The following is a 25,878-nucleotide window of genomic DNA, read 5'->3' on the forward strand; positions in this document are numbered from 1 at the left end:
GAAAGCTTGCTTCGACTGAGGCTGCAGTAGAACCTTAATTTGCCCTCCGAGGTGCCGTTCAGTCCTGAGGCACTCATGGAGAACATTTTAATTGCTGCTGTTCAATAGTCAGCATGAGGTCATCTCGAGTTAATGATTTTGTTGTGCTCGACAGTCAGCCGTCATAACTTCAGAAATGTTTTATTTTTTTTATTTTTAACATCTTTAAGTGTATTCTAAAGTATTAAAAATGTGAAATTGTAACAGAATCTACGGCGGTATCTTGGATATTTGAACAAATGTTCTCATTGCCAAGACGTTGCTCAACTGCTATTTACTACAATGTGTTAATTGTAAAGACTTTGCTCCTTAAAGCTGCTTTAGTCATATTTTTGTATTAACAATGGATGAAAAGACTGTGATTAAATGAAATGATGTAACGTGAAAGGGTTTGCTCGGAATGACAAACCCTGTCCTAACTGCATGCAGGCACCCGATCCAGCGCTCCGCTTGCTGAGTCTATTAAACATGCTCGCTGTTACATCATGTAAACACACCACGTACCAGTCAGCTACATGCTGCAGATCAGATCGGAAACTTAAAGGGATAGTTCAGGTCTTTTGATGTGTAAATACACATTTGCCATGGCAAACTGAAAGCGATGAAGATGTGTTTTCCCTCTTGGTGCCTTTGACTGGTTGAAATGCACAAAGTGATATGGTGCTTTTCTGTCACATATGGAAGACATGTCTCTAGTTTGATGGATCAGTGGAAGTAAAACGAGGTTTGAGAAGTATTTTCCTGTCAAATTTGATCTTTCTATTCAACACTATACAGGCATAATGGGGGAAAACATCCTGTGCAATTTGCACTTTGTTAGCAGCAACACAGCCTGCTGATTTGATTGCACAGTCTCTACAGTGTGCGGCAGTGTAGGTGGTTTATTGGTCTGGTGTTTGATCCTGTGATTTTTATTTCTCTTACACTCTACACTTATCTTTTTGTCTCACTATCACCATCACTTGGCCAGATCCTGAATTTATTAGTGCTCTCCTAACATTCTTTTACGATCAGCATCTGCACAATGACGTTTGTTCCCAGTTGGCTTCATTTTGCTCATCTTTGCCCACATGTGTGGAGTGCAGAAGGCCATAAACTCACAGTTGGCTATTCCGGAGCATGACAGTTTTATCCAGACTTGTTTTTCCCCTTTTTCTCCTGCTTGGAGAGAAAACTCTGTACTGCTGCCTGTAAATCTGACTTGATGCTTATTTAGGAATCTAAGTATGATCTCCAACAGTTTTTCTATGATTCATTACCCCTTTCATCGACATCACAGAACATAACAAGACTGGGATCGACCGAAGCACACAACACAACGCACATATGTCTTCATGTCCTTTATTTATCTGCCTGTCTTCTTTATTTTTAAGCACCATAACATAATATAAAGGACATAGGTATCTCCCCATGCAGCTGTATTTACACTGAGCTTTGGCAGTGCAGCTTTACATCAGCGTTGCCATATACGGTCATGAATGCAATTAAAAAAGCACAAATGTATTAATGACCACGGGCTCATCACAATCCCATCACAGCTCATTACGGAGATTTAAATGCCGGCTAATTTTCTAGTGACAGTAAAATAATTCATGTGTATGTCAGAGAACATTGTTTGTTTAAGATTACTTTACAATTACAGGGAGGTTAATGCCAAGGAATTAGACTGACAGTGTATAATTTGGTTTTCACTGAACAGGTAAAAATGTTGTCCTTTTCCTTTGTGCACTGTGAAAGATTAATGGGGGATTCAGACGTAGTATGTTTATAATTATGTTTACATTAGTCATGAAAGTAAGAATCATTCATACCGCTGGAAAAATACCTTGCAGTGTTTGTTAATATTAAACCAGATTAGTTGACCAGGATGTATTTAACACGTGAGTAACAAATCAAAACATTATGCCCTTAACGTTGTTTTCTTGTATGTAATAAAGAATCATTTATAGCTTTAATGAATATAAATCAGACTTGGTATGTCTAATTCTTAAACAGTGATAATATTTCCAATTATCTCTCATGTCTGTGCTGTTTTCTGGTGAGGAAAATTAAATAGCATTTAATCAAATCTCTTTGTATCTAATTTAATCTGCAGGTTTTAATTAGAAAGAAGCTTTTAATGTTCTTTTGATTGAACATCAGATTGCTTCTGCCGCAGACGTTAACAAACTCTAAAGCAATATCGCTGAATAGGGATTTGTAGCCGTGCTTGGGGCGGCTCCCAGAGGATGGAGACGCTGGTGTAGATGTTGGTCCTTCTAGAATGAAAATATATCTATAATTATCGGATGGATATCCATGAGATTTGGAACTGACATTCATGCCTCCTTCAGAATGAATTGTATTTACCTTATCAATGGGCACAGCAGTTTTCAATAAGTTTGTGCGGCGCCACATATTTTTCACTGTGTGATTTACTACAATACGCTTTACTGCGCTCATTTCTATACAGTCATGATGTTATGGGTCATCCAGCTCATGGTCATTCTCAGTGCTGTATGTTTCATGTGTGTTGAGGACATTTCAGCTCTCATCCAAGAGGCTTCTTCTGTTCTAACTACCATAAATTCCGGACTATTGTGCGCACCTGAGTATAAGCCGCACCAACTAATTTTAAAAAGAAAAAAAAAAATGTGTACGTATATAGGCCACACTTGTCTATAAGCCGCAGGTGTCCTCGTCTGCTCTCTGTGTGTTCACCCAGTCTTCAAGAAAGTTTTCAAGGTCGGGCCATCTGCTTTGATTACCCCCGAAAGCTTTTGTCGTCTTTTTGCATTGAGTCAGTTCATCACGCTGCCATCTCCAACGTCTCTCACCATCAATTCACTGAAGCCAAGCTTACGTGCAGCAGCTCTATTTCCTTCTTCAACAGTCAGATCAATTGCCTTTAACTTCAAAGCTGCATTGTATGCATTTCTTCATGTGTTTTCTATGATGAGGGTGTGTGCATGATGCGCAAAATGACTGTTCGGAACACAATCAAACCAGCGTCTTCCTCGGTGCATTACCTCTTCCACCTGTCTGTCTTGCTCTTCGCTTCCTGCTAGAGCGCCCCCTGGAGGCCATTAGCCCATAAAAATCTATAGATTAGATGCATCGCAGGGTTCAAAGCGTGGGGAAAAAAGTAGCGACTAGTCCGGAAATTACGGTAACTGGAGGAGCTGCGGGCTTTAAACTCTCTGTAGGAGTACCCTTACAGAGTAGTCAAGGACATGTGTGAGCTCTGAGTTTCAGAGTCGTTAGGACCACTTCCCCCAACCAGCTTTCATGAGGGTTGCTAAGGTCAGGTGAGCTCAGGTCTGAATGGTCGTTTAGCTGTCTGGGGTGAGAACTCTGTGCTGCATTGTAGGTGGGTGATAAGGGATGTCGCAGGCCGTCTCCTCGGTTCAAGGAAGGCTCAGTTCAGTTTGACTTAGATGGATTATTTTACTCCCCTTGAGTTCTTGTTTTTTTTTTTCTTCTTTTGTTTTTTCTCTTTCACAAGAGGTCATTGTTGACGTGTCGGTCCACTGCAGTTCCCTACAGATCATTCTGTTGTCAAACAGTGAGGCGACACAATCAGTGTTTCTTAGAATTGTCTGTTGCTGAAGATTCTTGTTGTATCATGGAAACCTGAAATGCATTACATTTGGGAAAAAGTCTTGCCCATCTGTACGTGTACGTTACTGTACTACAGTGGAGTACAGAAAGGGAGTAAAAACATTTATATTGAAAAAGGAATATTGCAGAATGATACTGTGTGTTTAACACAGAGACTGTTATAAACTGCTCACCTGACTGTTCTCATGTTTTTCTTTATCCTCCCCTCACAGTCGTGGCTGGGGCTGGTGCCTCGATGACGCCCCGGTCAAGGAGAAGCTGTCCTTAAACTCGGTTCTTCCTGGGGTTCTGTACAGCGCTGCCCATCAGTGTCAGCTGCAGTATGGCTCCGGGTCCCTGCTCTGTGATGACATGGATGTAAGACTCTCTAAGACAGCAAATAAATCAAAACCTTGCAACACCTTGTACAGATGTATAGGCAAAATGAAAGCTTCCTCCATTCTTCTTCTCTTCTTCACTGCACACATTTGTCCTGCTCTGTCCTGTCTTGTGTTCTTTCTGCTTTTGATTTAAACTGAAACCTTCTCCTCGTTAGGCTGCCGCAGCAACACATTCCTTTGTGAACCTGCAACCTCCTCCATTGTTCCAGTATCCCATCATTTCCTCAGTACAATGTGAGGAGATGAAGATAAACACAGCCGCTATGTCTCTGTAATTTTAGATAATTGCTCGTGCTTGCAATTTGTTGCTGCACACAGGCAGATAAAGTAGAATGACATGTACATCACCTTAGGTGAAACTCAGGGCAGAAACTACCTCAAAGCGCCAGGCACACTGAAACACTTGTGGCTGCTCTATAAGCCTCCTTCAGTGGGCATGTACTAATAACTAAAGGTGACTCAGGTGAGTGTTCAACCTTTTCATCAGCTCAGATGTGGTCTCTTCTGGAGGAGGCTGGAGGGACAGTAGGATGTGAATCCTCAGAGATCTTTATGAGAAAACAAACCGGAAACAGTGACCACAGTGAGGGTGAAGAGTGAACACAGTCTTCTCTCTTTGGAAATCCCCATTGGAAACCGCATCCTCACAAAAACCAACATGATGGTTGACCAGTCGTGTTTAGATGGGGAAAAAAGAAACTATGAAATCATTACAGTCAAAGCTTTTTTGATAAGCCACAAGACAAAAAACTGTAAAAAAGGGTGGCAATTGGAGTGAGTGTGTCATCGACCTTTACAGAATCCTGAAGGAATCCATGACACAGAGGTCGCCACTGTTGCATTTTGTCACTCTAAGTCTTGACGTGGACCATTTTCTGCATTACACTCTCTCTTATTTCTTATATTTTTGGTAATACTTAAATGTTTTTTTTTTTTTTTTTACGGTTTTGAGTGCCGGCCTTTTGCTTAATAGAGTATTTTCACATTGTGCCGCTTGTGCTTTTATTAAAAGCAGACACATTTTCAACTTTCCCTCCGACCCCAGTATTTCCCTGCGGTAACACTGTTGGCGCTACTGTTGCAAAGACAGTAGGGACTTCCATCACCTCGACCATCGCTGCTTAAAATTCCCAGTGTTAGCAACGTGGCTATGGCGAGCAGCCTAGATCGTGTCTAAAGCAAAATATAACTATAGGAACCCTAATTTGACAAAGAAACTCTGATCTTAATGCTACAGTATGAAAAGGCAGAGTAAAACACTTGGTTGTATTCGTATGGACGCAGAATTATTTTTAAACTTAACAAAGATTTGGAACCCTCTGGAGTCTTGGTGGTTAGAGGGGACACGTATCAACACCGCAGCGCTCTCTATCCAGTAGATGCCCATCCGTTCAGTGTTTGACCTCAGTGTATGTCACTTTCCCTCGTCCTCGTCCTCTTCCTCTTTGTTGCCTCCTCCATCAGTGGCTTCTTTATCTTTTGCAATGTAGAGTTTCCATCATTATCCCAGCTGTTCCACTGTTACCTGGGGATGGCAACCAGGGAAATCAACGCCTCCTGCTGTTTTGGTTGTGTGATGGTTCACGTGTTTCCTGTGGGCTGTCATGCGATTTTCATTTCTTTGGAAAAAATCCAGCCCGGTGGCAGGAGGTTTATAGGGACCCAATCTATATGAGAACAGTGTCATTACACTGTGCATAATACTTCAGAATGAGAGAAGTTTAAGCAAAGACAGTTGTCTGTTGCCAGTCTAAGTAAGAGTTTGTTGGCCTTTTGCTTTTAGTAGAGTATTTTGTGTGAACACTGTTGACTTTCGTGCACGATGTGATATTCTGCATAGGCCATGACGACATCTTAAAAGCAGAGCGTGACTTTTCAAATTATAAATTGCTGATGAGCAAAATTATCAGGAAGGATCTACATAATTGATCCTATTCGGGAGAGGTAGGTCTGAATCTGTGAACAGCTCCACATGGCCAGACAAACTACCCTCCTGATTCAGCCCAGGAAACCCCCATCTCTTCATCAACCCTCGACCAATGAAGTGTGCTGGATTTAAGCTGTCTGCATGAGCAAAGAGCATATCCTTCTCTGTAGCTGGAAGTGTGAAACATAGTTCAAGCAGGACACGAGGCACTCACAGCGCCTGGATTCAGTAGGATTTACAAGCAAATGATTAACAAGACTCGGACCAGTCTTAGTATTCAAGCCCACCGCGGAAGAATCCCACAGATCTGTCTGAGGGAGAGAATCGATGCAGACACATTTTCTGACACAGGATTTTCACTCCTCTAGGGCAGTCTTTCCTGTGCCGTGTGTGTTCCATTAAATCCTCCGGGCTTTCACAGCTGTGTGTTTGTTAGACTGCTTGTGTATTGTGGCTGGGAGCAGATATGCAATGCAGATCAACAGGCCACAGCAACAACTGCAGCTAAAGACGGGACAGACAGAGACCACACATGCATTTTTCCACCAGCAACCAAGTGTCCTTATAAACACTGAGTTGTAACAACGTGCGCAGGTTTTACAAGCGAGCCCCCGGGATGGAAAAACAGTGGGATGCCCACAGATTTACAAAATCAACAGCCTGCTCTGCTGAAAATCTACAGATTTTGTTAAGTCCAGGCACATTGTTAAGAATGTTGTGCTTCTTTTTTTATGCTATGTTACCAGCTGCCTTAAGGGACCCCGTGGTGTTTTGAAACAAGATAATAGTAATAATGTTAAATATGATAATGTTAAGAATCAGTGTTTTCTCACCAGATTTCAGGGTCCGTGTCCTCTAAGATTAATTGACGTGCTGAATAAATTTTTCCTCCAACCTAAAACATTGTTTTTTTATGGTTGTGGAAGAACAATTTGGCTCCTTTAGTCCTTTGTAAGTAAAAGTACCCGAGTCACACACACAAAAAAAACACCACACTGCATTTAAAACCTTACTTAAGTGACAGTAAGGATCATCAGCTAAATATATGAAAAGTAAAAGTACTCTTTGTGCAGGTAATATTTTACTATCATATCTGATGTTTTGGGATTAATATTAATGTGCATCTGTCATTTTGCCACTGTAGATGTTTAAGTTTGAGTCCATTTAAAGGTGCTATTTGTAAGTAAAAATGGATTTTTGATTCTCACCCCCAGCTCATCAAAAGTGCACACTTTGAGATGGTGGCTGACTCATCCGACAATCCCGAAGACCTAAAACCTTGAGACAAATGTTTTCTACTCCCCCAAAAATGTAACGACCTCAGAAAAACTGTTACCGGCTTTGTGACGATGACTTTCCATCTTCTCCAAGAGGGTTTATAAAGAGTTTACTTGGTTTAAGAAGTAGGAGAACACATAGGAACAATTCAGTGCATGAGTACACAAAAGTCATATCTGAGTAACAATACAGATATGGTGTATATATACATATCAAATATATATAGCATGATTCTGATCATTGGAATCAGTGATTTGTTTTGTTTATCTATTTGCTGATATAATTGATTAATTTGAAGGAAACTCTGAAGTAACTAACATTATCAATTAACTGTAGTGGAGTATAAAGTACAAAGTTTATCTCTAAAATATAGCAGAGTGGAAGTTCGACGAAGCAGAAAATGGAAATACTCAAGCACTTCAAAACTGTAGTACAATACTTGAATGAATGTACTTAGTTACATTTCACCAGCGGTTTTCTGTGTCGGGGTTTCACCATAAAAGTTTGGAGGAAAAAAGCAAAGAAATAAAAGGTGGAAAAGCTATTATTGTTAAAAAAAGAATGTAATTAAACATTACATTCCATCACAATCACAACCAGATCAACACATCTGGAGAAACACGGAGCATGGAAGGTTAAGAAACAGTGTAATCTGAAGGGTAACTAGTAACTGCAGCTGTCAGACAATGCAGTGGTGTGGAAGTAAAAAGTGGAAATGCTCAAGTAAAATACAAGTAACTTAAAACTGCACTCAAGTACAGTACTTTCTATCACTGAACACGCTTTCAAACAAATAGTAGCAGAAAGTCTGAAATATAGTGGAGTAGAAGTATGGAAGTAGAAGCATAAAATAAAATGAAATAAAATAAAATCAACTACCTTAAAGCTTAGTAGCTGAGCAAATGCGCTTAGTCTCGTTCCACAGCTGGTTTTCCGTGTTAGTGATACACCATGAAAGTGCAGGAAGGCACAAAATACTATGTAGCGGACAAGTTCAAAGTCACATTGTTTAACAGAATCACATTCGCTTTATGTGTGATTACTTTCTGAACAAAACTGTGCTCAAAACTTTCACATTGAATTGGATTCCACTTCAGTTCCTTTTGTTGCAAAACCTCCTCCTCATTCACTTGTCCTTGTTGTTGTCATTGTTGAGTTCGACTTTTCTTTCTTTCTTTCTTTCTTTCTGGAGACGATACTTCTTTTGTCAGAACACGTGTCTACAGCACATCTGTGAATTCTCTTCAAGGTCTAACTTGTGAATTGTGACCTACCATCCAAGTGCAGCATTATCAGACAAAGCTTTGACCATGTGGTTGCTTCCTGTACTGCCTGAGCAGTCGTACAGCTGTGTGGACATGTGCTCATGGGAGGGCTGCAGTTTGTCGAATCAGTGGAGATGCCAGCAGTGTCCTTGGTTAGAGGGATTACATAAGCTGCTCGATACTTTGTCGGTTTGGGAATGTTTCTCTATTGATTTGTCTGTTTATTGTGTGAGATGCAGACAGAGGAGGCTGTCAGGTCCTGATAAATCTCCTTGCATGGGGCTCAGGTAGCCATCTGGAAAGCCAGGGAGACTCAGATCCAGGTTGTGCCTCAGATCTGCTCTTTTTAGAAGCACCAGTCTTTCAAAACTGCTTTGGAGTTTAATGTTCAGTCACTGAGACCTTTCGGTGTCAGTTAATCCCTACATAGAGAATCAATACTGTATGTCTCCCTAACCTCTCTGCTCTCTTCCTTAATCTTTGTCTGTGCTTGTAAGGGGCAGGATATCACTTGGAAGACGCTAAGCATTGCTCACAAATTGCATCCTGAAAGTCCAAATGCTGAAATTGTTTGCATCTCAAAAATCATCTGTATCCACATGGTGATGAATTTGACTAAAGTGGAAAATGTCCTCCACACAGTCATCACAGATGTCAAACAACAGCAGCAGAAATAGGCTTAGACTGTCAGACTCACCAGCCAGAGGCTGTTTTATAAGCAGCACGTTGACCTTTGGTATTATCAGTCTTCACACACAGAGATTTTACTCCTGTGGGAAATAAACACCTCCTTATTGGTCTGTTGATTCAGAATTGTTGCAAACACACCTGAGATCGTTGCCTGTAAAAGTCCCTTTTACATTTCCATGAGATTTTACATGGAGCCTAACCTTAACCAGACTACGAGGCACAGGACTTGTGTAAGGAAACATGCACTACCAAGGCTGTCACCAAACATACTGCAATCTTTTCACACAAAGCAAGAAACAGCCTTTGTGAGTGATGGTACGCTTCAGCCATCAGTATTAATGATTCTTAAACTCTGTATTGACAGATGAGAACATAAACAAATGAAGACATACAATGCACGTAAACAAACTACATGAGAGGTTTAAGATGGAGTATTCACCAAACCCACTCTCATTTTATTTGAGGTCAAATTCATTATGTCGTGTATGCACTGCGTGTCTGAGCGGTGAACAGCAAATGCACCATTTCTGCTTCTATACTTAGAATGCCTTGGGGAAATAAGTGTATGTTTGAAAAGCAGGCAATCAGGTTGAGGAAATACACCGATCTCTCTTTTCTTTCCCAGAATGTATGCAGTACTCTGTGGTGCACTGTGGGAACGACCTGCCACTCAAAGCTGGACGGGGCTGTGGATGGAACCAGCTGTGGTCAGGACAAGGTGAGTTTTGTGTTGCATGAGCATAAGAGACGTGGGGGGTTGTGATGAGAATCCAGATTCTGTACTTGACAGCTGCAGTGGTTGATTTCTAGAGGGGTCAGGGAGACTCATGGGAGTCTTTGCAGTTTCCCTCAGGGAGGTCAACATGTAGAGACAGGACTCTGACAGACTCTGACAGACCTTGCAAATATGTTTGTTTTAGATTGGTGTCTGACCTTTTTGCCTTTAATATTACAAGTAGCACTGAAATAGATTCTACTCACGTAGCTTTCATTTGCACAGCGTGGCCTGACGACAGCAAATCGCTGTGTACACAGGACAGTACAACAGACCAAAAAATCATGCATATACAGTGTAATCTACATGTAATGTTTGAACATATTCTTTAACAAAAAACAAAAAATCATGTTTCCCGTACTGTCCAGTGCTGCAGCACTTCTGATCACCCTCTGCCTGAATGCTCTGTTTTAGCGCCTGTCACATTACGGTCCCTCCCTGAAAAGCCCAGTCTGCTCTGATTGGTCAGCTCTCACAGGCCTGAGGTGTTTTCTAACCATGACTGTGTTGGGGGCGGTGACTGTGTAGTTGTGACATCACAACGCTATGGAAGACGTGGCGGCTTGTTTGAAATTGCAGTTCATGAAGTCACCATGTCATCATTTGTTGGTGTTCATATTTGATTGACCAATCTAAAACAAACATATGGAAAAAATTAAAACTTCTGAGTTTGTAACATGACCTCATTAATATTGTAGATATTAAAATCCTGAGTTTGAATTTCTTCTCCAAAACGACATAGTGCACCTTTAACAGGTAGACTAACTACAAACGACCTAATTAAAGAGTTAGCATTCGTTATGTCAACAACAAGATAAGGTTAAAAAATGAAATGTTCTCAACAAATCCAGTCATTGAAAGTGAAAAGAAAAAATCTACATGTAGCAACATTTAGAGATATGTGCTGTATCAGAATTTGGACAATATAGTGCTTATAAAACTATAAGTGAGTGGGCAGCAAATGTATAAACAACATTTTCTGTTAAGTAGGAAGAAGATAAAGCTTTGTGTTAGCGTGCCTTTAATGATGTAAAATTCGCTCTCTTGTTTTACCAGTGGTGTTTCAGTGGTGAGTGTGTCAAAGCTGGATACAAGCCAGTGAGTGTAAATGGTGGCTGGGCAGCGTGGAGCGATTGGTCGGCCTGTTCAAGGACGTGTGGGTCAGGAGTCCAGAGCGCCCACAGGGACTGCGATAACCCAGTGTAAGATTAACCTATCAGCACAAAACACTTAAACTGAGGTGAATCTGAAATGTACCTTGTCTTGACAAGAAGACAAAAAAAACATCTCATACTTTGTGATGAAGTAAAGTCGATCAGGTGCACATGGAGAGACGAACCTTCTTTGGGAAAAACATGGACAGATAATGATTGACGTTTGCAAAATGAGAGGAGCATCAGGCGGTAACTTAATTCACACATTGGATCCACCTGTCGCCTGCCGGTGAGAGGCAGCAGAATCTGTGATGTCATCTTCAACTGTCTGTCTCTTCACACAACTCTTCATACGCTTCACTGTTCACCATAAACATGTGGGATGTTGCTCACAGCAAGAATGTTATCCTGTAATCTTGTCATTGCACTATTGTAATATCATGCACAAAGGTAAGATAGTTGTTATATCTTCACTGTGTGTTACTAGTATAACAATGATTTCTCGGACCACGACGTAACGTTGAGGATTTACTTATAGCGGCATAACTTCCAGCACATGGCTAATCCGTCAACAACAACAACAAGGCGCGCATTGCCCACAATGCACCTGGTGCATGACCACTACGGGTCCTATTATAACCCAAAATACACAACAATAGTGGCTTAAATGAATATCTTAAAGCATCTTTTCAATCAAACGGGATCGTTGAGAGAACAAGCTCTGTATTCACATACATACACCATACAACAAATCACAGAGCAGTCAGTTTGAAGAAAGACATCAGAACACCTTCAAGACACTCAGAAGTGTCTCAAACTGCACAACCGACACCAGAAATGGTTTCACTTTCAAGATTCAAGATGTTGATTGTCACTCTGATTGTACAAGTTAACTTAGAGACTTCTCTGCAGAAATGGTAAACTTTAATTAAAAGTAAGTAAATGTGGATTCAACAGCTAGTTTTCCAGTCTCAGTGTTAATATGTTGATTTTTACGGACCAGATAGTATTTGGGACCTAAAGCAGCGTGAACTTGATCACCAGTTATTGTGACACGTGAGACAAGCAGGTGTTTTGCTCAGGTAGTTGTTCAAAATATCACGAATATCGGTGCTGAAATATCCAAATGTATTTCACCGTCCTACAGTCCGAAACACAGAGGGAGGTACTGTCTGGGAGAGCGACGGAGGTACAAGATCTGTCACACTGCAGCGTGTCTCCATGAGCTGCCCACCTTCAGAGACCTCCAGTGCAGTCACTTCAACACAATGCCGTACAAGGGAAAGCTCTACAAGTGGGAAGCAGTCATCAGCAGAGGTGAGCTGCATGTTTCTTCATTTCCACATGCCTGCGGTGCTGTTAATGCATCTAAATTATTGCTGGTGTGGGCTGCTGAGATGTGGACAATCACAGCTAGATGGCATTTAGCTCGTGCTGCTCAAGGCATCTTTACTTTGCTGCTCACTGTGCAGTGACATGGAAGGAAAATAGTTCCTACATGAAACAGCAGCAAAAAATCTAGATGGATAAATAGCACTACAGGTAAGGGGAAAATTATGGATCTTTGATTTTGGGGGTGAACTGTCTAACCCTAACCTTAACCCTTTTAATCAGATTCAGGCTGTGACAGGCAGACTTAAAGTGAAACTCTTGCCAAAATGCAACCTAAGCTTTTTTTTTTTGTGAATGTTTATGAGTCAAACCTTTCTGTGAAAGCATAATTACAATGACAGAGGCACTTTTAAGATAGATCATGTTTTTGTTTTGGGCTCAAACTCATTTTCAATGGGAGTGCATGGCGCACTGTTATGCTAGCATCAAAATCGCTATTTTTAAAACACTAAGAAGGCTCGACACAACAGGAAACTTTGCTCGTAGAATCACCAGGGTCTCTACACATAGCTCAGCTGAACCACATACACTCTACCCAGATGTGTCAATTCCCGAGTATTCCTTCTGAAAATGAGTTTGAGCTGAAAACAAAAATACCGTCAATCTTAAAAGTACCTCTTTTATTTACACGAAGGCTTGACTCATATACAATGACAAAAAAAGCCTATGTTGAATTTTGTCGAGTACCTTTTGTTGCTTGCTGTTGCTTTGTTAATTTTTCAGCTCTCTCAAACCCTTCTTTCTTCTTTCTTCCAGTGAGCCCATGTGAACTACACTGCCGTCCGGTGAACGAACATTTCTCTGAGAAGATGCGGGATGCCGTCACCGATGGGACGCCGTGCAACGAGGGCAACAAAAGCAGAGACATGTGCATCAACGGCATCTGCCAGGTATAAAAGGGAGGGAAATTCTTCTTGCATATCTCTGCTTCATTTCACTGCACCACTGCCTTGTTAGCGATGCAGTGTATTGAGTTGACTCTCACTTTGTTTTCACTTCAGGTGAGTCTCGTACATTTGACATTCTGAATGAAAATGAGCTTATCGATAGAGCAAACGGCGTGGCTGTTATCTGTCTGTTCTTGCCTATCACCCCAGGCCAAAATGCCAGTCACTGATACCGACACTGTTTGGATACCGAGTGGACAGCAATCACAGACTCTGGGCTCTGATTTCATGACATTTTGTGACATTTTTGTCAGGCAGCCACATTTTCCACCTTCCCCACCTGACCCATTTTTGTGTTTCCAGTGATCCCTGTAATAAAAAAAAATCAGGCTAAATCAGTGGTTGACAGAAGCATTGACAGAAGCATTGCAACTACTTTTTTATGCTGTTGTCTCGAGATTATTAGTTATTAATTTTGTGATCTCTGGATAATAGACAACTTTGTCAGGATGGCGAGATGATTTATCATGAGAAAACAGTTCTCTGCTGTTACGTAATTTCTATTATCTAATCTTGTTCGATAACTGTCTGGTTTCTTCTTCTGATGTGTTGTGGACCTTATGTACAGAATGTAGGCTGTGACTACGTGATTGGGTCCAACGCTGTGGAGGACCGCTGTGGGGTGTGTAACGGAAACAGCTCCACCTGCACGACCGTGAGGAGAACGTTTGAGGAGAGCGAAGGACTTGGTAAGTTTCTGACTTGGTTTAGCAGCAGCAGGTCTTTAATATGTCATAGTAGTATGATATACAATAAGGATATAAAGTAACATTAAATGTAAATCTGGTGATCTTGTATTTTTAACTCGCGTTAAATGACCTCCAGGTTACGTAGACATCGGACTGATCCCAGAGGGAGCTTGGGACATTCGCATTGAGGAGGTGGCTGAAGCTGGAAACTTCTTGGCGCTACGAAGCGACAACCCCAGCAAGTATTTTCTGAACGGTGGCTGGACGATTCAGTGGAACGGAGAGTACAAGGCAGCAGGGACAGTGTTCACCTATGAGAGGACAGGACACCTGGAGAATCTGACGTCTCCAGGGCCCACCATGGAACCGCTGTGGATTCAGGTATGACTGACCGACTGACCGACTGACTGATGGATTGATGGATTTGTATTTCAGACATGTAAAAATGACAGAAAGCAAACAGTGTAACAAAAGCTTTCAAACAAATCAAGCTGAATTAAAACCTTAATTAATGTTAACAAAGTTCTAGTTTTGGTTCCTTTCCTCTAATAAGCTCCTCCCACAAAGTTGTATATTCTGATATCTAGTGGTGGAATGTAACTAAATACAGTTACTTAAGTGCTTAAGTACATTTTTTACTGTCCTTTTTACTACATTTGTTTAAAAGCTTTAGTTACTAGCTAATTTGCAGAATCAAAATATAATCACAGAATAAATCGATACATTTATTTGATGTCCAAGGTAAAATTAAAGAAGTCATACCACCTTCATCAGCATCAGCACATAGATAATGCTTGTCTTTTTAAATGTGTTCTTGTGCATGTAAAAGAAAGTTACAAAAGTCAAACTTGAACAGTCTCAGAAAGAATGAAATAAAAAAACAAATTCTGAACCTAAAAAATGAACATAATATTTCTCCTTTAATGCACAAAAAACACATTTTATCATATATATAACCTTATTTTTTTTTTCAGTGCAGCCTCCCAGAATAACCAAAAGCACTCGATGCAGCTTCAGTTTGAGCCTCTACTGTTCTACTGCTGCTGTCATTTATCAAATGCATCAAAGCTGTTGCTTTTTAATCCTTTCTTCATGGTTCCCCGCAGAAACACGACAAATAAGATTTTTAGTTTGTGATTTAGTTCCTGGGGATATTTTGCCAGAAGCTGATTTTTTTGATATATTTCAGAATTTGTCCGATATTGTCTTTTGTGTTACAGCTTCTCTTTCAGGAGACCAATCCAGGCGTGCGGTACGAGTACACAATCAGTCAAAATGTTTCTGAGGACAACAGTTTGCCAGCGTCAGGATTCTTCTGGAAATATGGCTCATGGACTGAGTGCAGTGTCACCTGTGGGACAGGTGAGAGAAGCAAGTTTACATCTGTTGGACCTCAGGGTTGGGTAGTGACAGAAAACATGTAATCTGCATCAGAATACAAAAAATTAATAAAATTTTTGATTACTTCTTTAAAATATGACTTTTTTGTGGAGCTCAAATATTTGTGGCTGCGTCAATTTTTGGAATCTAATGTGCACTATTTTTAATGTCATGCAAAAGTTATTCAAATGTTTTCAGAGTGACTGTGACTGTGACTGAAATGCAGAGGGACGCATCAGTAATTCACGATCAAAGATTTTTCATTTACTCCATCGTGAGTAAATGTCCACACTTGGTCTCTTATCTCGCTTTTCATGAGATCAAGGTCTATTCTGAGCGGAGTGATGGACTTCAGAGATCAATTTGTGCGTCACAGTGCGAATGAAATTAAAAAATGCCTTGTACTGTTGGACGAACGTGCTTTGAAGGCTTGTCCCCCTGGATGAACCTGAAACTGATCAAACTAGCATTCAAGACGGTGCTTTCAAAGACATTTTCAAAGACTGAGTGACGGATGGAACTTGTTGAATCACTTGCAGTATTATCGAGCTTTACGCACTAGACCGGTGTCCTTGACCTTTACTCTGATGGCCAGCTTTCTTTACTGGCTGATTGCTGACATAAATGTAACTGCACCAGGTGCAGTTTTCATTTTCATAGCACATAGCACCCCTTTGGATGCAGGGTTGGAGGTGAAACTTATTCATACCAGGAGAGGAATAACTGCAGGTCTCAGGTTGTTTGTAATGATGGAGCAGCAGCACTGATATAGGCCTTAAATAGACCCTTTTTTCTGGTCCATATTGCTGTGAGTACATAAGTTATTTAGCCTTGGGGGTCGAAAAGAAGCACATGTGAAGGGACTGAGTAAACATAGAGGCGAACACATGGAAAGTGTTGGCCTTGCTGGTTTGTGCTTCTATCTTTCATATTTGGATAAAAGATTCAAAATGTGTTGAAGATGGAGGTGGAGAGGTCAACGACAGTTGTGACCTCTGCAGACACAGCTGGAGGTCAGTTGACGTCAGCAGAGTGAGGAGGCGATCATCTCTGAAATCTGAAATAAATTAATACTGCAGATGAAGGGCCTCATCGTTATGTATCCCCTTGCTGTTATATGATATACAGTTAGGCTCGGCACTGAAGGCTCCGCTCCAGGAGCTCCCCGGATTTGACAAGCAGCATGCTAGGTCAAGGCAGCACAATGGGGAGCACAATGCATACCCCTCCACGGGAGTAGAGTCGAAGCAACTAGATAAATTGAGCCATTTTAGACTCAGAATAAGCAGGTGGGGGCTGGGGTGGTGGTGGCGGCAAGCTTGCCGGCAGCTGTGATGTGCGTGCAACAATGTTGAAGAAGAGATCAGTGAATTACAGCTTGGGTTTAAATGGACTAATTTGGAAGAGTGAATGTGGTTGGTCGGAGGCTGGTGATGATCTGATCAGGTGGGGCTTATGATTTCCGTGTCCTGCATGAATTTGTGCTGAGCTTTATGAATACTGTTCACAAATTGAAGGAGCACTACGTAGTTTTGAAGACATTTAAGAGGAAGATTATTTTTCATGCCTGAACAAACTCTCTTTGTTTTCACAACACTAACCCTGAATAAACTGAATAAACATACTGAGCTTGAAGGACAACACAGTTTATACTGTTTTACTTTGTTTATGTGTGGCGGACCCTGCCACCTCCCTATCTTCAAACAGTGTTCTGGGACCTTATTTATATAATATTGTAAATATGTGAATGTCTTCCCCAGATCTACATAGTGCCCCTTTAATATAAACTTGTCCTAATTCCAGCTGTACCAAAGAAACATGTTTAAATTTATGCTGACGAGAATATTGTCAGAAATCCTTTAGGTGCCTGTAACGGACAGAAGAAGCAAACATGAAACAACAAATACTGCGCTGCTGTTTGCTCCGGCAGTGACCTGCACAGTGACCTTGTGCCTGTTTTACATAAAAGCCTTATGTTTAAGGGTGGGTCCAGCATAACTGCTACCTCCTTTATTCAACCATGTGTATAATTTAACATAATCTGCAGCTTTATTTTCCATCTATTCTGTCAGTGTGTCCTTGGGTCCCTTGAAAGGAGCTTCATGAAACCAGGATATTATTATTAATGTCGAGGCTCTTCATATCCTTCTGGATTGTATTTCATTGTCCTGAGCAGAATGAGCTGCCTCACAAAAATGTCACTGGAAGAACAGTGTAGAGAAGCTTTCCCCAGAAAACCTACTTTCTCTTCCACCTCACCACTTTAATATTCAGCGCATCAAATGACAAAACTTGCATTAAATGGCTGTTGAATTCAGACAAAAACACCATGTAATCTACGTACATCTATCTAATCCAGGGGTCAGCAACCTTGTTGAAACTGAGAGCTACTTCATGGGTACTGAGTCATAGGAAGGGCTACCAGTTTGATACACTCTTCTGAAATGACAAATTTGCTGAGTTTGCCTTTAGTCATATATGATTATTAATGATTAATGATACTCATCTCTGTGGAGACACTGATCATGTTAATGATTTCTCACAATAATTATCAACAATGACTTAACAAGGTGGGAAACAGATAATATCAATATTCAATTTTAATTTTTAGAACAGGCCTGAGGGCTACTCATGTGGTCCTTGGGGGCTACCTGGTGCCCGCGGGCACCGTGTTGGTGACCCCTGATCTAATCTAATCTACGTACTAATCTAATTTATGTACGTAATCTTGGATTGTTTTCCTGTCTCCCTCATTTCTTTCTTTCTTTTCGTCTCCACCTGACTTTCAGTCTTAACCTAGCTGCCCTGTTCTTTTTGAGAGGACTTTGAAGGTGCAAATTAGCTGTCAGACTTGCACTGTGGCCCTGAGCTGAGGGTGCAGCAAGCTGAGAGTTGCCTCCAGCTGGAAATCCCCTCATGGGGGTGAGAGTAATACTGGAGAGAGGCATCACAGGTGGAGCTGAATCTGTCAGAGCCGTAGGACACGAGTCCTTTTGTGTCCTGAAGCTTGACACTTTGATGTTTGACTGTACAGGAAGATACAGAATATATTTCTGTCCACATAGAAGGGCTGCAGCCATTATTTTCATTATCAGTTTTCTTCAGGATCAATCATTTAGTCTATGAAGCATAAAAAATATATTTTCATTTATATTTTTGTGTAATTTGTTTGTCTGCCCAGGACTGAGCAAGCTAATAAACATCAGTATAAAATACACAATGTAAACATGCCGGATTTAGCAAGAGTGCTCATTTACATCATTTAGCAGGTGACATAACAATATACAGATTTACATTACACTATACAAAATGACCAAAATACATGAAACATGTACATCTAAAAGTGGACACAGCTCTGGTTTCCTTCAGACATTGTTTAAGTTGAGTTTAGTCAGATATGTAGCATACTGCCTTACAGCAGGTCATTCAATATTTACTTCCCTTTCAATGACAACACAGTTTGTTCAGTTGTGAAAAATACTCAGGGCAGTTTCCCAAAGTGCTTCTGTTGTCCAACCAGCAGTCCAAAACCTAGAGAATATTCATTTACTGCCATAAATGACAAACAAAAGCTGCAAATCTTCACAGTGAAGAAGCTGCAACCTGCAAATGTTTCACATCTTTTCTAGAAAAAGGAAACAATAAATCAATTATAGGAATTAAGGGTGTCATTATATTGCCATAGTCACGGTAACCGTCATATTAAAAAATGGATTATTGGTATTGTGTTACCGTTTTTTATAATACAACAGTAATTTTCCTTTGAGTATATATATATTTTTTTTACAGTGAGTGTCTTTCTGCCTCCCCACATTTGTATTTTGAGGGTCATTTATTTGCCAAAAAAGAGACAAAACACAGAACATTCCTACAGATACAAAGATAAATAGATATTGTGAAGCGAGAATCTGGTATCGTGACTGCCCTAAAAGAAATACATAGCAACTAATTTTCTTTCAACTGACTAATCAATTAATCGTTACAGCTCAACCAACCATTGCATTATTATTATTATCCTGATTTTTGTAATCAGCCATTCAGTCACCTCTAGATTGTTTTTTGCTTCACAACCACCTGTCAGTGGCTCACCACGTGCCCTCCAGGTGCTGGACATATATTACTCTGACTGAGGTGCAGCTGGGAGTCATGTTCGTGTGCTTAATCACAAAATCTCTCCTCTCTCCTTCTGCTGGTATTCCAGGTGTTCAGAGGCAGATTGTTCACTGTGTGGAAAAGACAACTGGGATTGTGGAGGAGCACCTCTGTGACCCCTCAACCCGCCCTGACGATAACCAAACCAGCTGTAACAAGGAGCCATGTCCGGCCATGTGAGTGTAGCTCCCAGACATAATTTACAAATTGATGTCAGCAGCAGTATTCAGAGACACACACTGGGGATAAAGACACAGGTTGTTCAGGTCTTGGAGTAAACACTTATCCTCGTAGTGTGAACTGAAGCAAAGAATCCAATCAACCGCACCTGAAGTTACATAACAGCTGGAGTCACAGCTTCAGTATTTTATTCAGCAGAAGAAGTGTCATTGAAATTGTGATTTCATTATCATAACAGAATAATATAATATAAAGGAACTATATTTGTATTAATGGTTGCATTCTGAGAGAGATGGATTGAGTGTTCAGGCTGTGGCTGTTTAAAAACCCACTGACAAGATAGCAAAAGCCACCATATTGGTTACTCCGAGTGTCAGATGTGTGTTTATACCCTGTACATGAAGGCCAGGGGCCATCATACTTTAATACAGTCTACCACTGCTGTTTATTAGCTTTTTCAGGGCCCTATGGAAAATGCTGTCTGGGCCCCTATTTGGTGAAACTGTGGGGGTGGTGGAGATCCAAACCCTTTTAATGAATGTATTTATTTTTACATAAGGGCATAATGTAATGAGCAGGCTTCAACCAATTGACCATATAGGCTTCATTGTATTGTAATTAAAAGCTATGAGAACTGCAGCTCATGTAAGTTCATTTTTCTTTAAACTTGTGTTGATGATGATGATGTGATGGTTGTTTAAAATAGAAATAGATAGATTAAAATCACTGAACGTTAATGTGGGAGAACAGGCTGGAGCACAATGACTGTATTGTGTTGAACAGTAGAGTCTCTTCTGGTCTCACTGCAGCAGGACTTACTGCCTCCATGAGGGATTTGATCAGAATGTTTTCAAGGATTCAGGGAGTTAAAAAATAAACACTCATCTACTGATTTATTTAGACCTGCTGATAATTTAATGAAAGGGTTCCCCTTTGAATTAGACTCTTTGTAATTTGTGGTTGAACAACAGCTTGCTGTGCTTAATTAATTATGATAAATGCACTTCAGAGCAGCGTTTCTCATAATCATTGTGTAATTGCTGCAAAAGAAACAGGTGGCAGCATATTGGTGGTGTCGCTCCACAGCTGCCATTTGTAGCTGTGTTAGCTCAGTTAGCCATGCAGTTTGCAGCCCTGAACTGGAGCTCTGAGTGTCGATGTTTACACTCCTAACACAGGAGCTTTGGACTGGGACAGGCCAGGGCTAGCTGGTTAGCATGCTAACTTCTCTGCAACACAATGGATAGACATCAAACTTTTATTTCTTGACATTCTGTTCACAATTTTAGTCCATATCTGTATTTTTTCAACTAAGATCAGAAGGTGTTATACAGAGTGTCAGTGACATCAGTGACCGCAATATTAGAAAAAGTATTTTTACACTAAGAGGGTGTATATAACATGAATACACACTGACAGTGAGCAAAATGTAGGTATGTGGAGAGATCCAGCAGAAACATGAGTGGAAAGTGAGAAGAGATAATTGCAAATTCCAAAAACTATAAGGATAATAAGAACATATTTCTGCGTAACTCTGATTCCAAAAGAGTGGGATGCTGTGTCGAACATGAATCAAACAGATTGTGATCATTTGCTCATACTACTTGAAAGATACTCAATTGAAAACTTCACAAAGACAATACATTTATTTAACGTTGTACCTCATCAACTTCACTGATTTTTGTAAATATGCGCTTACTCTTAATTTGATGCCAACGACACGTTTCAAACAAGTCGGGACAGGAGCAACAAAAGACCGGGAGAGCTGGTAAACAGGTTCAGTAATAACAGGTGACAGTATCATGATTGGGCATGAGAGGAGCATCCTCAGTCATTCACAAGGGAGAGGCAAGGTTCACCACTGGATTGTATAAAGGACGTCCCTACATGGGCTCAGGAACACTTTGTGAAACTGCTGTCAAATGATTGCGCTCGGTTTTATATATGTGTTAATATGCGCAGTATGCCGGAGTAGAGTGTGCAAGGAATCATGAACTGGATGTTGTCGTGCTCTCAGTTTACCAAAGCTGTTTGAAAGGGCTATTTTCCAAACCTCTGTCAGTGAAGCATTAATGGGAACACTGTGTATGGAACTTCAACAAAGCACTCTTGAGGACAAGGATGGACCTTCTGGAGAATCAAATGTGTTTTCTGCCCAAGAAAAGCCTCATTCAGCCTTTTAAAAGTTTCTTAGATTTGAACAATTTGAGGTGATTTTGAAAGCGTAACCTCTTCACATGAGAAGCGACAACAGAATCACCACTCTTCAGACATCTGTTGTCCCACACATTGTGTTGCAATGAAGTGTAGCTTGAGTTTATGCAAAATGGCAAAAATTTATATTTTTTTATTTATACAGCACCCCAAATGTGTGTGTGATTCCTCGGCATTTCCACAGCTATATAATACTGTAATTTTCCAACAGAAGTGGACAATTAAATGAATATTTGCATCTCTTTGTGTTCCTTTGTGTAGCTGGTGGCTCGGAGAATGGCAGAAATGCTCGGCAAGCTGTGGGAACTCTGGACAGACTAAAAGGACGGTTCTCTGCATCCGGGCAGTGAGTGCTGATGAACAGAAAGCCCTGCAGCCAGGCGAGTGTGAACACATGCCCAAACCTGAGTCAGTGTCCTCCTGCAACACACACGTCCCCTGCCCCGCTGACTGGAGCCCTGGCAGCTGGTCAAAGGTGAGTCTGAGTTGGAAAATGAGGTCCTGGTTTGGGGGAAATTGTGCTGATTTGAAAGGAAATTAAAATGCAAATTGTCACCAGAAAATCAAAAGAGTTAATTTCACATTTTCTGAAAAAGGACTGTCTCGAAGTTAAATTATCTGGCAGTCTGAGAGTGCGTCGTTATTTTCCAGTTCAGGGGTCATGCATCTCTCCATCTGAACAGCAACAGAATGTGTCACAGGACTTCAGAATACAAAAGCTGGAGTTTGAAGTGATACACAGTGGGTCTTAGTGAAGGTCCTGCTGTGTGATATCCAGAGGGCACATTGTTTGTCGTATGTTTTGTTTAGGCTGAAACCTCGGCGTGTAGATCTCAGTCCGCTTGTTGTCGAATGTGGAGTGCGTTTTGTAGTTGGTTTGTAGCTGTCATTTAGTTTGGTCTGTATGATGATGATGATGATGATGAGGTTAAATATGATAATAAGGGTCAGGGTTACACATAAACACATAAAGAAAAACCTATCACCATCACTGACAGTTCATAGTCAGTACAGTACATCAACCTGTGGTTGTGGCCCAGAGGAGAACCACAGTCCAGAGGATGATCAGCCTTTTTTCCTCTCAGCAGGATTAGGATTTGTGTACACAAGCAGCTTGGGCTGGAAATTACGATTCATTGTCGCTAATTTATTGAAAATGTACTTTCTATTCTAATTATACCATCAATTCTAAGGAAATGTAAAAGCATAAGTTGGGCCCTCTCATGATCAGATGTTGGATCTTTTTTTCTGTGCAGTGTTCGCAAACTTGTGGAAGTGGAGTCCGTCGCCGTAATGTCACCTGCTCCAGAAACACGGGCGTCGACTGTGAGCCCCAGAAGAAGCCCCTTGCTGTCACCACCTGCTACATGCAGGACTGTCCACAAGTTGTGGATAATTTCGGCATCGACTGGTCAGGAAGTGGCTGGTCGAGCAAAGAGGTGCTCAATGAGATTAACTCCATACCTGAAGTCAAACCTCCTCCCAAGTTCAGCACCACCAGAGCCCAGCCGAGAAACCACAACGACCTTAATAACATTGTCGAGGGAGACTTCGACTATCACAATAACATAGAAAATATTGATCGCTCATCGGAAAACAACGTTCAAGTTGATGATTTTTACTATGACTACAACTTTATTAACTTCCATGAAGACCTGTCGGATGACTTTGAGAGTGATGACACAGAGTCAGGGGAGAGTCACTCATTCGACAGTCAACAGGAGGCCGAGCCAACACACAGTGTGACAGAGAACATGGAAACTACTAAAGCTCCCTCAGCTACTTCTGTCAATTCAAAGACCACTGCTGAAGAGCCAGTGAGCCCAAACCTGGAGGACAGTGACGATGACTTCCTTTCAGAGGATTACCTTCTGCCTGTGTCGACCACTCGCTCCCCGTCACTACATACAACTCAGCATTCACCACCGCTAAAAGAGAGGCATGACATTAGCACAGTGCCTAGTGTGGCTGTCACTACAAAGGAGCCTACACGGGATGTGCAAAATGAGGGGGAGGATGAAAATAACTATGACAGTTTCAGTGAGGAGGAAGATCTTACTGAGGATGTCACTGAGACTCCACAACAGGCTCCTGGATATAAAACCAGTGTTCATGCTCCAACAGTGAGTGCTGAGGAGACAGAGGGACATGATGATTATGAGCACAGTTACAATGGCAAAAGCACAGTAGGAACAGATATCTCCTCAGAACAAGAAGGTGCAGAGAAACCAGAGCTGACGTCAGTGGATGAGAGTGCGTCAGGAATACCTCACACAACAAGCCAGTCGACAGTATTTGCGTTCACATTGGAGGATGTGGAAATGGATCCGACTGATTTCAACACAGTATACAACACTAATCAGAAATCACGGGATACTGACCTTGACCTCAGTGTAACCTCACTTCCTGCTCCTCAGAAATCCACTCCTCTACCGGTTCCTTTTCTGCTAACCTCAGGTAACCCACAGACGTTTGATGACCCGCTAACTGGAACAGAAATGATACCTCCTACGAACCTGGAAGGAGCCACGCAGCCTCCTCCTGCTGGTGTCCTGCAGTCAGATCCCGTCTTCACCGACAGAACTGGAACTGATCCTACTTCCCGAGCTCCGTCCTTTGATTCAGCTGATTTTGACTACAATGAAATAGTCGTTCCCACCATGCTGAGGAGCAGTGACAGTGATCCTGCCACTGGCCATCACAGCACAACAGCAGCACCGCACATTGACTCGCAGGCGCCTGCTGTGTCCATTTTGCCGACACATCCACCTGTTCTGTGGCCGGTTCCGGTGCCGACATCTGTCCAAACTCCAGCCTCCACAGAAGTCGCCACAGCTGCGTATTGGATCGCCAGCAACTGGAGCGCTGTGAGTCTGTATTAATCACACATTCTGGTGTTACTCTGCAGGACAAATCGTGTTTTTTTATTTTCTCATTATTTGCAGGCACAACGTTTAGTTTTGGTTGGTGCACACAGTAAACCTTGTTCTTTGGAGGCACCATTTGACCAGGAGCTAACGCAGCTCATGCCATATTTACACAAAGCTATTTTTTGGCACATTTTAACAGATGGATGCTTCTATTGGCACCCCTGCTCTGATGTACAAGAGATTTAAGGAATTTGCATTCATTTGCATGAAAATGCTCCAAGCCTGAACACAATTAACACAACAGATCATAGAGCTGTTTGTGCATCTAAGCCTCAAATCGCAATTTGTAAGTAGTATTCTCGTGTGATCGGCAGTGCTCCACCAGCTGTGGTCTGGGGGCCATCTGGAGAACTTTGGCTTGCAGTTCTGGATCAGACTCCGACTGTAATCCTGCCAAGAGGCCCGCGCCGGCCCAGCGATGTTACCTTCGCCCCTGCTCCACATGGAAAGTTGAGGAATGGAGTAAGGTGAGTCCAACTTTGATATTGTACTCCGACAATCAGTGTTTTATACCCTGAAATTGCAGGGTTTGGTGCATGTGCACTGAAAAAGGTGTTTTTTTTTAGAATCCCATTATGACAAATTTTTGTATGAATATGTTTTTTCTGCCATATCTCCTTAGACTGTTTATAGCAATAGCAGTCCACAACTTTGATCCAGACTGCAGTATCTCAGAATCTGTCAAATGGATTGCTGTGAAATTTGGCACAGACACTCATCTTCCACAGAAGACAAACCGTGACGACTTCGATCCCCTAACTTCAGTTCTTCTTGCATAGAGATTGCACAGCACTATTGTAATGAAAACCCTTCATTACTTTGGCTTTGTTTCTTTTAAGGCCACTCCCCAGCGTGCAGTTTTGGATTGCATGCCATCGTTTTGCAA

At 41.4% G+C, this 25,878-nt stretch overlaps 1 protein-coding gene across 1 annotated transcript in view; it reads left to right on the top strand.

The window, feature by feature from the left end:
* The window catches only part of LOC119017929 (A disintegrin and metalloproteinase with thrombospondin motifs 7), an 87,522-nt gene that overhangs the window by 33,329 nt on the left and 28,315 nt on the right, over window positions 1–25,878 (top strand). Inside the window, exons 9-20 of the mRNA XM_037095123.1 lie at window positions 3,852–3,996; window positions 9,805–9,897; window positions 11,011–11,156; window positions 12,256–12,425; window positions 13,257–13,390; window positions 14,016–14,136; window positions 14,273–14,517; window positions 15,357–15,498; window positions 19,718–19,844; window positions 22,324–22,537; window positions 23,319–24,929; window positions 25,307–25,459. Coding sequence (XP_036951018.1) covers window positions 3,852–3,996; window positions 9,805–9,897; window positions 11,011–11,156; window positions 12,256–12,425; window positions 13,257–13,390; window positions 14,016–14,136; window positions 14,273–14,517; window positions 15,357–15,498; window positions 19,718–19,844; window positions 22,324–22,537; window positions 23,319–24,929; window positions 25,307–25,459 — 3,301 coding nt within the window. The remainder of the gene's footprint in view (window positions 1–3,851; window positions 3,997–9,804; window positions 9,898–11,010; window positions 11,157–12,255; window positions 12,426–13,256; window positions 13,391–14,015; window positions 14,137–14,272; window positions 14,518–15,356; window positions 15,499–19,717; window positions 19,845–22,323; window positions 22,538–23,318; window positions 24,930–25,306; window positions 25,460–25,878) is intronic.

Source organism: Acanthopagrus latus, chromosome 4 (genome assembly GCF_904848185.1).
Source record: "Acanthopagrus latus isolate v.2019 chromosome 4, fAcaLat1.1, whole genome shotgun sequence".
Classification (NCBI taxonomy): Eukaryota; Metazoa; Chordata; class Actinopteri; order Spariformes; family Sparidae; genus Acanthopagrus; species Acanthopagrus latus.